The 13,564-nt window shown below is 63.6% G+C and overlaps 1 protein-coding gene across 3 annotated transcripts; it reads left to right on the forward strand.

The window, feature by feature from the left end:
* The first annotated feature begins 163 nt into the window (after positions 1 to 163).
* On the forward strand, positions 164 to 13,554 carry NOC2L (NOC2 like nucleolar associated transcriptional repressor). Of its 3 annotated transcripts, none has more exons than XM_082654254.1 (19): positions 164 to 211; positions 355 to 507; positions 1,694 to 1,868; positions 1,957 to 2,073; positions 2,515 to 2,632; positions 2,719 to 2,809; positions 4,525 to 4,603; positions 4,714 to 4,824; positions 5,192 to 5,305; positions 6,001 to 6,189; positions 7,542 to 7,681; positions 8,505 to 8,616; positions 9,403 to 9,516; positions 9,768 to 9,869; positions 11,034 to 11,177; positions 11,283 to 11,396; positions 12,190 to 12,349; positions 12,548 to 12,604; positions 12,900 to 13,554. In XM_082654254.1, exons 1-19 carry the CDS (start codon positions 186 to 188, stop codon positions 13,010 to 13,012), a joined length of 2,229 nt encoding a protein of 742 aa, XP_082510380.1. In that variant the 5' UTR covers positions 164 to 185; the 3' UTR covers positions 13,013 to 13,554. The 3 variants fall into 3 exon arrangements, with proteins under 3 accessions (XP_082510380.1, XP_082510381.1, XP_082510382.1); XM_082654256.1 differs by having other exon boundaries at positions 171 to 211; positions 2,512 to 2,632; XM_082654255.1 differs by lacking the exon at positions 12,548 to 12,604 and having other exon boundaries at positions 2,512 to 2,632.
* Positions 13,555 to 13,564: the final 10 nt, after the last annotated feature.

The following is a 13,564-nucleotide window of genomic DNA, read 5'->3' on the forward strand; positions in this document are numbered from 1 at the left end:
CGCCCAAAAAGAGATCCGAACGCGCCCTCCCGCCTGGATGCCGCCGCAGCCAAGGTAGGAGAACCTTAAAGCCACCTGGCGGGGCGCGGCGGGGCGGGGCCAGGGGCGGGGTTGCCTGCAGGAAGTGCGCCTGGCGCAAGGCCTGCTGGGGCCGGAAGTGGGGCGCACGCTACGGGCCTGCAGTTATGGCGGCGGCGTGGACCCGCAAGCGGTGAGTTGAGGCTCCGATCAGGCCTCCCGGCGGGCGCTTGCATCCAGAGAGGCTTCCCTTGCACCTCTCTGTGTTCCTGGGGCGGCCGGGCTGGGGCACATCGGGCTGGCGGGGAGTCATGACTCCAACGGCATGGCCCGCAGGCGCCTGGCGGAGCTGACGGTGGACGAGTTCCTGGCCTCGGGCTTTGATTCCGAGTCCGACTCGGAGCCCGAAGGAGCCCCAGAGGCGGAGACGCGGGCGGCGCGCGGAGCGACCCGGAGCCCGGATGGGCCAGGTGGGAGTCCCTTGGCCAGGTGAGTGGAGCGTCTTCTACGGGCCGTGTGTAAGCAGAACCCACTTAACCGTCCTGGCCCGCCCCACCGGAAGGGTGCTGACCACTCCTGGGGCCTCAAGACTGAGGCCTAGGGACCTCTGATCTCTCCCCCAGACCTTTCGACTTGTTTATTCTTCCGTCCGGTATTTACGGAGTGACTGCTCTGTGCCAAGTCATCCCGGTGTTGGGAAACGCTGGAGAATAGTATTCATTTTTGGTCCAGGAGAGCTTACTCGGCCTTGGATAAACTACAGCGTGTAGGGCGGTGGAAGAAATAAGTGCTGCAGACAGGAAGGAAAAGCAGAAGGAGCTGGAGGAATAGGGAGCATAGGTGGGAGCTTCTGCGGCAGCGTTAGGTGGAGTGGATAAGGCCGTTTTATGAAACCTGAGGGAGTAAATTGCAGCAGTAGGGGAAGAATGTCTGGGTGTTTTAGGCATTAGGAACAGCAAAGGTCCTGAGTTGGGAGTGAGCCTTACGCAGAGTTCAGCATGGCTGTGGCAGGAATGCGAGGAGAGTAGTAGGAGGTGAAGCTGGAGAGACGGTGATGGGGCTGGATCTCGTAGACCGTTTATATGGCGTCTCAGTACAGTTAGAAATTATCCTAGGGTTTTGAGTAGTGAAGTAACGTCGCGTGACATGTAACAGGATGGGTCCATCCGGTTGCTGTGCTGAGAGCAGGTTGTAAGGGGCTGGAGTGGACAAGTGAATTGAGAGATGATGCTGGTTTGAGAGGAGTCGTGAGACTTTTGGAAGTATTGATGATGAGATCTCGTGGCAGAGTGCGCGCTGGGTGTGAGAGACAGAGAGGGTTTACCTTTCACGTGAGTACCTGGAAAGGGGGAGTTAGCGACAGCTGAGGTAGAGCAGCGTGTGGGCAGAGTAAGTTCGGGGGAAGCTGCAAGTTCAGCGTTGTTTTGAAACACGCCTTGGGTTTGAAACACGTGTGCAGAGGCTGCCGGACGTGTGAGTCCGGAGTTTGGGGGAGAGAGAGATCTGCTGAAAACTTGCTCTCTGGAAAGCTCCCTGCCTTGGTTGTTAGCAGCTGCTGTGGAGGGAGCAGAGGAAGCCTCATAGGTTCTCTGAGGAGGACAGGAAGGCTGATCCCCCCTCCCCCCTTGGCCTTGGCTGTGCCAGCCGGTCAGACTTGATGACCCCACCTTCTCAGCCGGCGTAAGGGCCGTGCGTCTGAGCACAAGGACCAGCTCTCTCGACTGAAGGACAAAGACCCTGAGTTCTACGAGTTCCTGCAGGAGAATGACCAGAGCCTGCTGAACTTTAGTGATTCGGACAGCTCTGAGGGCGAGGAGGAGCAGCTCCACTCCCTGCCCGACGCGCTGGAGGTGAGAGCCTGTGCACAGCTGGGTGGGGGCGGGGGCGTGTTTGTGGCCTCTGCATCTGGTCCAGTGGGGCCCTCTGTGTCTGGTGCAGGAGGCGAGCGAGGAGGAAGATGAGGAGGACGGGGCCCCCAGAGGGCCTATGGGGAGGAGGAGGGGCTCTGCCTCTGTGACGCTCGCCACGGTTGAGAGATGGACGCAGGCGGCGAAGGTGAGAAGTGGCCTGGGCTGGGCCGCTGACCCCGCCCCAGCTCCCGTCCCCCTGCTTTCTTTCACTTACCTGGGGCAGTGCAGGTGGGAGGAGCCCCCTCTGATCCCGTTCAGCACGAGAGAGAATCTCGCAGTTTTCCCTGCATGCTAGGGCCTTGCAGTGGTTTCTGCGGGGAAAAGAAAGGCCGGAAAGGGAGGACTCCAGATACCACTTGGAGCTAGCCATTGTTTAGATTCAGGCTCCTCCGCCCCTCCCTCGTGGCCCTTCCAGGAGGATGCTGGACTCTCTGTTCCTTGCACATGGCTCCGTAACGCTGCTCCCACCTCTGCTCTTGGTCTGAGGATGTGGCCGAGGATGCCTTCCTCTCATAGAGCAGATTCCTGGAGCCCCAGCTAGCTGACTGCTCCTCCAACATTCTGGGTCCTTCTGCCCTTTTAGCAGCACCTCACTCCAAAGCTATTCCACGAAGTTGTGCAGGCGTTTCGAGCAGCCGTGGCCACCGCCCAAGGAGAACAGGAAGGCACTGAGACCAGCAAGTTCCAGGTCACGGACAGTGCTGGTGAGCTGGGGTGAGGGGACCAGGGATACAGTCTCTGTGTTCCAATTTGTGTCCTGAGAGTGGCATCTCTGGTTCCCTCGTTGCAGTGTTCAACGCTCTGGTCACTTTCTGCATCAGAGATCTCTTTGGCTGTCTCCAGGAGCTGCTCTTTAGAAAAGCCCCGAAGGACAGTAGCAGGTAAGAGGGAGGAGGATGGCATGGGGCGGCATGGTCGGGCCCTGCACTGGGGAAGGCAGGGGCTCTGGGACCTAGGGGCCCATTCTAGGCCTAGCTGGCACAGAGGGATGTGGAGGACAGAGCCAGGCTCTTTGTGGGGCTCTTGGGAGAGGCTGGACACTCAGGGCCCTATGGGGGTAGCCCTGTCCTTCCTCCTTCCTGCCCAGAATTCCTCAAGGGCCACAGAGTGTGTGCTGGGCTTTGCTCCCCTGGCTTTCCTGGTCAGGATTCTCTCTTTTCTCTTTGGACAAGTCAAGTCTTGTCCGCTCTCCTTGCTCTTTGGCTGGTGCGAGTGTGTGTGTCTAGGCAGGGGCCCCATCCATGCTGGCTCGAGGACCTTGACTTCCGTGTGAGAGGTCAGTTGAGCGAAGGCCCTGGAAGGTTTCCAGAGGGGGCGGAGCAGCAGCCCGCATTTGGCAGCTTGCGGGCTCCACTGGGGCTCCCAGGAGCTTGCGGCCACGTGACCCGGAGGCAGGAAAGGCTTGGAGGGTCACACTCACCCCGACACTGCTCAGAGGGAGAAGGAAGCTCCAGGGAGAGGTCCGCCGGGACCACCTGGCGGGGGAGGAGGAAGAGGCCGGGACTCGGGGCTGGGAGTACCTGGGCCTGGGGGCATGGTCGGGGCTGGACTGATGCGGCCGCGTAGGGGTGGCTGCCTGAGGGGGCAGGGCAGCTGGCTGCTGGCGAGAGTGGAGGGCCACAGGCAGTGAGTGAGTGGGCAGCAAAGAGGCAGCGCTCAGTGGTGCTGGCGTTGGCTGGGTGCGGGCTTCCGTGGGGGCCGCTGCAGTGGGGAGAGCGGTCACCATGGAGGACAGCGGGCTTGGGAGGAAGCGGCAGCGCCGCCTGGGTCGTGGCTCCAGGTGCCCAGCAGCTGGCCTCAGCCCATGGGGAGGCTAACAGGGGCCCCTGTCCTTGGTTCTTTTGCACACGTTAGCAAAGTTAACAGACACTTAACGTGCTGAGTTCTGCAAGTGTTGAGAGGCGATGCCTTTGAGAAACCTCCTAGGCACCAGTCACTGCTGCTGAAATTAAGGTGTAAATGACTTGATCTCTGTAAAGCGTATGTGGCCTGGGGAGTTCCCCGGTGGTCCAGTGGTTAGGATTCGGTGCTTTCACTGCCGTGGCCCGGATTCAATCCCTGGTCGGGGAACTGAGATCCCGTAAGCCGCAAGGCTAACAACAACGACAAAAACTGTACGTGGCCCAAAGGAAGACAGCTTGTTGTGCTGGTTGGCGATGCCTGGGTCAGACCTGGGACTGCGGAGTGTGGTTGCCTGAGAGGTGTGGGGAGCTGGAGGCCAGGGGTCTGTCTGGGGGCTCTGGGGGAAGTGGCTGGCCCTGGGCTCAGACAGGAAGGATGGTCAGCCCTCTGGCCGGGTGGGGTGGCCTGTGGGGGGCTTGGGGCTTGGTGGTACCCCTCCTTAGGTGTAGCTGTGGGCCATCCTTGAGAGAGTCCTGGTGTGTCTCTCGCGTCTATGCAGCTGGAAAGGTCCCTGAACTCATGGGAAAGATGGGGGGCGGGGTGTCTCACCACAGGGCCCATGTGCCCTTGAGTCCTGGACACTGTGTGTGTCCTGGATGGGACGTGGCTTGCGGCACACCCCTGCCTCCTGGTGGCCTCCTGGTGCCCTCCTTGTGGCCTCGTGTCTGAGCTGGAGGGCGCGGTCTCCCTGCAGGGTGCGGCAGCCATCCAGCAGCCCGCTGTGGGGGAAGCTCCGGCTAGACATCAAGGCTTACCTGAGCTCCGTCACACAGGTGCAGTCCTGGGGGGCGGGGCCTGCCGGGTCACATGGGGGCCTGGCCGCATCCACCGGTCCAATCCTTCCTCGTATCCCGGGCCTCGCTGACCTCTCCTGCTTCCCCAGCTGGTGGCCTGTGTGGCAGAGACGACAGTAGCGGCGGCCGTCCTCCAGCACGTCAGCAGCTCCGTGCCCTACTACCTGACCTTCCCCAAGCAGTGCCGCATGCTGCTCAAGGTGTGTTGGCCTCAGGGCAGCCCAGCTGCCGGCTGGAGTGCAGGGGGCATCTGTGCCACCCCATGGGGTTCTGTTTTTGGGGCACACTCGAGGCAGCACAGCCCAGTCACGCGAGGACGGGCTCCCCTGGGGGGCGGGGGGCAGCTTTCTGGCACCCACGTGCATACATGCGCTGGACAGCAGAGGTCAGTTTTCACCATACGGCCTTCAGGAGGGGTGACGTGCTTTGGTTTCGCTCCTCCCCGATTGAGCCCTAACTCGGGGAGTTCCCCGGGGGGGGCGGGTGCTGTGGGAAGGACTGTCTCTGTCCGGGCTCGGGGTGGGGGGTGGGGGGCCCGGGGCAGGCGGTGACAACTCGCCTCCACAGAGGATGGTGGTCCTGTGGGGCACGGGTGAGGAGACGCTGCGTGTGCTGGCCTTCCTGGTGCTCATCAAGGTCTGCCGGCACAAGAAGGACGTCTTCCTGAGCCCCGTCCTCAAGGTAGCGGTGCCCCCGGCTCTTCCGTTAGGGTCCGGGTTGAAAGTCTTGATCTGAGGGCTGGGCAGGCTGCCTTTGTGGTCGGTGTTTCTCGCGGGTGCTGTGACCCTGGGCAGACCCAGGTCCTCGTCATGGCTTTCTCCAAGAGAAGTGGGGGACGGGATGGCATGGGGACAGGAGCCGTTGGTCCCCCTGGGGCTCCACATGGAGTGGCCTGCACAGCTCTCCCCTCAGTGGACGAGGACATCAGACGTGGAGAAGGACGGGGACCCTGCTGCCTGGCTCTAAGCCTGGGGTGGCCTGCCCTGCACAGAACCCTCTAGAAGCGCCCTGCATCAGCCTGGCGGGCAGCTGGGGCTTCTCTGCCTCCTTTCCTTCTGGTCCGTCCACGGCCCTTGCCCTTTCGCATGATTATTCATGCTGCAGCTCCCTCCTTCCTGGGTGTCTAGGCCTCCCGTAAGACCCTTCCCCTCGGCACTGCAGACTCTGCCCGGGGCCGGTGGGCTGAGCAGCAGCGGGGCCTCGAGAAGCAGGGCCGTGCGGCGGGGGGGTCTGCGGCACACGTGGCTGGGCCGTGGTTCCTGCTGAGGCGAGCTCTGAGGGAAAGGCCCGGGTGTCTGCAGGGGCTTGGAGCTGGGTGGTGGGGGCATGCGGCCCTGGGAGCTCAGAGGCGGCTCTGACTAAGGTGTTCCCGGCAGCAAATGTACATCACGTATGTGAGGAACTGCAGGTTCACCTCCCCCAGCACCCTGCCCCTCGTCCGCTTCATGCAGCGGACCCTGACGGAGCTGCTGGCCCTGGATGCGGGCGTCGCCTATCAGCACGCGTTCCTCTACACCCGCCAGCTCGCCCTCCACCTGCGCAATGCCATGACCACGCGCAAGAAGGTGGGTGGGGGCGGGGCCCGTCCACCTGCGCAATGCCATGACCACGCGCAAGAAGGTGGGTGGGGGCGGGGCCCGTCCACCTGCGCAATGCCATGACCACGCGCAAGAAGGTGGGTGGGGGCGGGGCCCGACCACCGCAATGCCATGACCACGCGCAAGAAGGTGGGTGGGGGCGGGGCCCGACCACCGCAATGCCATGGCCACGCGCAAGAAGGTGGGTGGGGGCGGGGCCCGACCACCGCAATGCCATGACCACGCGCAAGAAGGTGGGTGGGGGCGGGGCCCGACCACCGCAATGCCATGGCCACGCGCAAGAAGGTGGGTGGGGGCGGGGCCCGAGCACCGCAATGCCATGACCACGCGCAAGAAGGTGGGTGGGGGCGGGGCCCGAGCACCGCAATGCCATGGCCACGCGCAAGAAGGTGGGTGGGGGCGGGGCCCGTCCACCTGCGCAATGCCATGACCACGCGCAAGAAGGTGGGTGGGGGCGGGGCCCGTCCACCTGCGCAATGCCATGACCACGCGCAAGAAGGTGGGTGGGGGCGGGGCCCGACCACCGCAATGCCATGACCACGCGCAAGAAGGTGGGTGGGGGCGGGGCCCGACCACCGCAATGCCATGGCCACGCGCAAGAAGGTGGGTGGGGGCGGGGCCCGACCACCGCAATGCCATGACCACGCGCAAGAAGGTGGGTGGGGGCGGGGCCCGACCACCGCAATGCCATGACCACGCGCAAGAAGGTGGGTGGGGGCGGGGCCCGACCACCGCAATGCCATGGCCACGCGCAAGAAGGTGGGTGGGGGCGGGGCCCGACCACCGCGATGCCATGACCACGCGCAAGAAGGTGGGTGGGGGCGGGGCCCGACCACCGCGATGCCATGACCACGCGCAAGAAGGTGGGTGGGGGCGGGGCCCGACCACCGCGATGCCATGACCACGCGCAAGAAGGTGGGTGGGGGCGGGGCCCGACCACCGCGATGCCATGACCACGCGCAAGAAGGTGGGTGGGGGCGGGGCCCGACCACCGCGATGCCATGACCACGCGCAAGAAGGTGGGTGGGGGCGGGGCCCGACCACCGCGATGCCATGACCACGCGCAAGAAGGTGGGTGGGGGCGGGGCCCGACCACCGCGATGCCATGACCACGCGCAAGAAGGTGGGTGGGGGCGGGGCCCGACCACCGCAATGCCATGACCACGCGCAAGAAGGTGGGTGGGGGCGGGGCCTCCTGCGAGAGGCAGCTCAGCCACTTGGCGGCAGGCGCCAGGGCCCTTGCTGGCGGGGGCTGTGGCATAGGTGCAGGGGACCCCTTCACCTGGGCGGGGCTGACGGGGGGACTGCGCTCTGCCCAGGAGACGCGCCAGTCCGTGTACAGCTGGCAGTTCGTCCACTGCCTCCACCTGTGGGGCCGCGCCCTCAGCACCATCTGCCCCAGTGAAGCTCTGCAGCCGTTGATCTACCCCCTGTCCCAGGTTGTCATCGGTTGCATCAAGTGAGTCGCGGCTGGGGGGTTGCCCCGAGGGCCGAAGGAGGTGGGGCCAGGGCTACACAGGGAGAAGGTTACAGGAGGCTGTCCTGGAGGTCAGGGTAGGGCCAGGGTTGTTCACAGAGGGTCTGGCCAGTGCCCCTGGCAGCTGGGGCCTCCAGGTGTGGTGTCTGTGACTTGGCAGCACCTGAGGAAGGTCTGGGCTGAGGCTGTCCGTGGCCTTGTCCCCGGTATCCCAGAATTGTTGTCAGCTGGGCCTCTTGGTTGCCTGTGACCTGGTACCTTAGTCCAGGATGCCGCACACACGTGCATTCTGGGGACGCGGGGTAGAGGGGACTGTGTGCAGTTTGAAGGCATTTGGGGTTATCTGCCTGGACGTCTTGGACAGAGCAGGTTTGGAGTGACGAGGCACGGCTGGGGTTGGTTTGCCTATGAATATCATGCTGGTCTGTGGGGGCAGAGACGGGCGGAGCCACATGTGGCCAGCAGAGGGCATCCTTGTTCTCCTGAAGGGAGAAGAAGGAACAGTTTTGCTGTCTCACGTGTTAAAATGAAATTGAGTTGCTAGCCAGGTGGGGTGGGGTGCCCGCCCCCGTAACTGAGCAAGGAGGCAGGTCCTTAGAACTGCGACTTCGGTGGGGGCCTTCTGTCCTGCTTTTATCTGTCTGAGGCTGGTGTGGCTGCTGACCCTGCCGGGGAGGAGCCCCTCCTGAGGTTGGAGCCCAGTGGGTGGGGAGAGTTCAGAGGCAGCGGGGCCAGGCAGGTGAGGCTGGTTTGGGGGTGTCTGAGTCTGGGGTCTCTGCTCACTCCCGCCTTCCCACATCCCCAGGCTGGTCCCCACGGCCCGCTTCTACCCGCTGCGCATGCACTGCGTGCGCACCCTGACACTGCTCTCGGAGAGCACAGGCACCTTCATCCCGGTGCTGCCCTTCATCCTTGAGGTGAGCAGGTGCTCGAGGTGGGGCGGAGGGTGCGGGAGGGAAGACGCCTCCTGCCGCATGTGGCCCGACTACTCCTCAACTCGGTGCAGCTCTCCTGAGTGCTGGCTCTTTGCCCATAGCACACGGGTTGTGAGGGTGTTAACTGTGTGCGGTGCCTGCCCGATAGGCAAGAGTGGCACCGCAGGTGAGTACGGCTGCTCTGCTGGGCTGGCCCGAGGGCGCTGATTTTAAGGCACAGACTTGGGTCGATCTGGGTGTTTCCCCAAGATTAGAGTGAGCGGTGGAGCTGGGCTGAAAGCCCCGTCTGATTCCAAAGCTGTGTTCCCTTTGCTGCCTCTGTGCGTGTGTATCCGTGTGTATACGTGTGCACGTAGCTTAGGTAGGGAGAGGCTTCAGTCCAAAGGCTAGAGGTCCACTAGGGCCGGGACCAGGCTGTGGGGATGCGATCGTGGGTGAGGAAATTGCAGTGATGGTGACCCTGTGCAGGAGGGACCCTTCTTTGTCTCCAGACACTGGTTCTCATGTTTTTCTGGCCCGGGTTCAGGAGGGGGACAGCAGCAGTGTGTAAGGGTGTGGCCAGGTCCTGCCCCATTGACCAGGGCCCTGCTCTAGGGCAGAGGGACTCCCTTGGGGACCAGAGATCTGGAGCTGTGCGGGGAGGGGCTGGTGTCTGTGAGGCCGTGGGGCTGGCACTGTGTCTGGCCACTTGTCCTTGGTCTCAAGATGGGTGTCCAGAGACCCAGGGTACTGGGGTGGGCAGGCTAGGCTGACGGGTCCTTGGGGCAGATTTTCCAGCAGGTCGACTTCAACAGGAGGCCGGGGCGCATGAGCTCCAGGCCCATCAACTTTGCTGTGATCCTGAAGCTGTCCAAGGTCAACCTGCAGGAGAAGGCGTACCGGGTGAGCCCAGCCTCCAAAGGGGTCCGGGAACGCCCTGGGCGGGGTCACGGCAGGATGTCACGGGGCACCGAGGTCAGCGTGCGGGGCGACTGGAGGTAGACGAGTGTGGATGGGAGAAGGCCCGCTACCCTGCAGGCTTGAACCTTGTGGGCCTCCCGGGGCTGGGTAGCCTGATGAGCCTGAGCCCGAGTGTGGCTCCGAGGTCTGAGCTCCCCTCTGCCCTGACGCTGTCCGCTCCCTCGCTGCCTCAGGATGGCCTGGTGGAGCAGCTGTACGACCTCAGCCTGGAGTACCTGCACGGTCAGGCCCACAGCATTGCATTCCCCGAGCTGGCGCTGCCCGCTGTCTTGCAGGTGTGTGCCCGCTGCCCCCCGCCCGAGTCCCTCCGTGGGCCCAACCCCTCAGCAGACCAGACCGCCTCCTGACGGGCTGGCGCCCCTCGCGTGGGGCCAGAGCAGGGCAGCCCTGTCACAGCCGCACAGGGCCAGTGGCAGGGCCTGGTCAGCTTGGGGTCTCTGTGCTGGCATCACCTGGCAGCTGGGTCCCCGGGGCCGTGGTGTTGGGGTACATGCCTGGGAGCCTGAGGAGGGCGCTGGCCCGGGTGCGTCAGGAGGACCCCAGGACCTGTCAGCCCCGCTCTAACGTGCTACAGCCCAGGGCCTGGACCAGCCGTGAGGGCTCCTGGGGGTGTTGGGGCTCAGCAGGCTGCACCGGCCCCCGGCTCTGGGTCGGGCTGGTCTCACTGCATGCTTTCCCAGGTGCTCCTGGGCCAGGTGAGGAGGTAGGAGACGTTAGGGGGTCACAGGAAGCCCTGGCCGCCCACCTCAGCTTTTCTTCAGGTGACATTCGGGGTGGGATGGGGGGGGTCTTTCCTCTCAGAAGCCCCTTGGAGATCCGTTTACTTTCAGCCTAGGTTTCTCATTTCAGGGAGGCCTGTGCCCGTCTGGCCCTGGTAGTGAGTGGGGCAGGGTTGCTCAGACATAGGTGTGTGTGCGTCGTCCTCTCTCTGAGTCTTGGGGATCATGGTCTAGAAGAGGGTCAACAAACGTTTTTGGTGAAAAGTCAGATGGTAGATATTTTAGGTTTTGCAATCACGGCGTTTCTCAATCCGCTCAACTTGCCCGCAGAAGTGCAAAAAAATTCACAGAAGTGCAGGAACGAATGAGTGTGCCGTGTGCCAGCACGACTTTATTTAGACAGGCAGCAGGCGGGATGTGGCCTGGAGGGTGGATCCATCCTGCCCCTGCCCACCCCTCTGCCTGGCCCACGGGGTTGGTGGTCATCCTCCCGTCAGCCCTTCGACCCCCACAGGTCCCTAAGGGCTGGGCCATAGAGTCACCCAACCCCCCCCGCCCCCCCACACACTTGCACTGGGGCTCCCCCCAACCTCAGGTGTGTCCCTCAGGGCTCTGAGACACACGAACCCATGACCCGCCCCCGCCTGCCTGTGGTCACCGCTTGCAGGGTGCAGAGTAGCCTTGTGCCTGGGGCTAGGCTGAGCCCCCCTTCTTCTGCAGCTGAAATCCTTCCTCCGGGAGTGCAAGGTGGCCAACTACTGCCGTCAGGTGCGCCAGCTGCTCGAGAAGGTGCAGGAGAACGCAGAACACATCCGCAGGCTCCGCCAGAGGGTCTCCTTCGGCGTGTCCGACCAGCGTGCAGTGGTCAGCTGGGGGCTGGTGCCGGGGCCCGGGGGCCACTGGTCAGTGTGTGGCTGAGGTCTGGGGCTTTGCCCGGGGTGGGACATGACCCTGGATCTCCCTGCACAGGATGCCTGGGAGAAGCGAACCCGGGAGGAGGGGACCCCGCTCACGAAGTACTACAGCCAGTGGCGGAAGCTGAGGGACCGTGAGATCCAGCTGGAGATCAGTGGCAAAGAGCGGGTATGGTGGTGGTGGGTTGTTGGGGATGTGGGCACGGCTGGGAGGATGTCAGCAGGGGTCGGTGGGTGCTGCCCCCAGCCACCCTAGCTGCACCGTGTGCTGGCGCTGCCGATGCTCTGATGAGGCGGATGGCGGGCAGAACCGGGGAGAGTCTGGGGGCTTCTCCCATGACCCTCAGGTGGAGAGGCCCCAGGGCTGTGCTGGGGCAGAGGCTGCTACCCCTCAGGCCTGACGGGCTGGGGCTTTTGGAGGAGTGAGTACTGGGCTGACCTTGTCACTTAGGCCAGCCTGTGGACACCAGAAGGGCCAGCAGGGAGGTACAGGAAGAGCTCTAGCTCTGTCTTTGGGTCTGGGCCTGATCGGTGGGTACGTGACGTTGTGACCTGAGGGGACAGCTTCGTGCCAAGCCGCATGACTGTCTGCATCCCTGTCCTGGTGTCAGTATGGGCAGGCCATCTGTTCTGGGAGTGATGGCTGAAAATTAGGGAAGGAGCATGGTTGGAGCCTGCAGCTTTGATGTCACTTAGCGGCCTCCTCACTGGCCTGGTAGGGCGGCTGTCCAGGGAGCCTACCCAGTGATGCCGACCAAGTGTCCCAAAAGTGGCCAAGTGGGGTCCTTGCATGGGGGTGGGGGCTGGAGGCTAGAGGAGGGCCTCACGGGGTAGGAGGGTGCAGGACTGGGTCTGGAATGTGAGTCGGGCTTGGGCTTGGGCTGTGGTTTGGGCTGTGGCCAGTGGGCAGGCAGCCCTGAGAGCCCACCCTCACCTGCAGCTCTGGGTCCCTGTCCTTCCAGCTGGAAGATTTGAACTTCCCAGAGGTAAAGCGCCGCAAGGTGGCGGACAGGAAGAGTGAGGACAGAGCAGAATTCAAGGACCTCTTTGATCTGGACGTCGCTGAGGACGTCGACGCCGAGGACGCTGACGCCGACGCCGCCCCCGACTTCCCAGAGAGAGGTGGGGCCCCCAGGCCTTGTGTCACCCCCTCCCACCACCACCTTTCAGGGCAGTTCTGGGTCCTCTCCCACTTGAACAGAGGAGACCTAAGGGAAAGTGGGGTCCAGGGCTGTGCCCCGGCCCCCGTCCTGCCTTAGCTGCCCCTCTGTGCGTTTGCTGGTGGGTCCACCCCCATGGGCTCTTGTGCTTGGTCCCCAGGGACGCCTGGGTCCCCAAGAGCTTGGCAGAGGGTGGAGGAAGTCAGCGGCTCAGAGGGTAAGTGGTTCCTGAGAGCGTGGGGTGCCGTGGTTTTTGAGCCCGTCTGTCTGGGGACCGAGACTGTCATGGGGGATCCGGTGGGTGGGCAGGGCCATCGGCTCTAAGCTGGGCCCACGCCCTCCCCCCTCCCCCACACACTGGTCCAGCTGCTCCATCCCCGCTGGCTCTGGCCCCCAGCAACAGCAGCAGCGATAAATTAATTAGTGCTGTGATTAATTAGTGATGAGTAACCTCCCAGGCTGGCTTCTTCCTGATAAAGCAGAATTTATGTAGCTGTGCGCTCTCCCTGCAGATGGAAACCCAGACACAGAGGCGGGGCCGGACCCCCAGGAGCCGTGGCGGCTGGCCCAGGGGCCGGAGGATGAGCTGCAGGATCTAGAGCTCTCCGAGGACGAGGACGACTGAGGGCTGCCCGCCTGGAGCCTTGTGGGGGGCTGCTGCATGGCGTTCCCAACCTCACTAGGCAGTCAGGTGTGCTGCTTCCCGGCTGCGGCTGAGCCGAGGCCCTGGGGTCTGTGCCCACGCAGGGCGTAGATGGTGGATAGGGCTTTATTTTTACAACATAAGAGACCAGAAAGGACCAAGTGCTGTTCCAAGTCTTGGAGTGGCGGCCATAAACCACCGTGGGGCTGGCCTCCTGCCGCAGCTTATGGTGGCGGGTGAGACGCACCTACCCCATGAAGGTGCCGACCTGGAGTGGGGCTCTGCCCGGCGTTGGCACGCGGTCACGCCGTGCGCACGGCCAACGCTGCAGGGCCTGGGGTGCGCCTGCGCCCTCTCCATGTCTGCTTTGTCCGCAGCCGCCCAGCGTGCAGCACCCCCGGCCCGTGCCTGGGTTCAGTCCCCACGCGGTCTGCGCCAGGCCCTGCAGGCACCCGCGGAGTCTTTGGAAACGCATTCTTTTCCTCTTAAATCATGTGTTTTCGTTTTAAAAATTGTGTTTTTGCATCCCAAACC

The sequence above is a fragment of the Grampus griseus genome (genome assembly GCF_964374135.1).
Source record: "Grampus griseus genome assembly, chromosome: 1".
Lineage (NCBI taxonomy): Eukaryota > Metazoa > Chordata > Mammalia > Artiodactyla > Delphinidae > Grampus > Grampus griseus.

Coding starts and splice junctions, on each gene's coding strand:
- NOC2L (XM_082654256.1), top strand. CDS start 186: ATGGCGGCGGCGTGGACCCGCAAGCG. Junction 2,810..4,524: donor GCCCCGAAGGACAGTAGCAG/GTAAGAGGGAGG, acceptor GTCTCCCTGCAG/GGTGCGGCAGCCATCCAGCA. Junction 5,306..6,000: donor TCCTGAGCCCCGTCCTCAAG/GTAGCGGTGCCC, acceptor TGTTCCCGGCAG/CAAATGTACATCACGTATGT.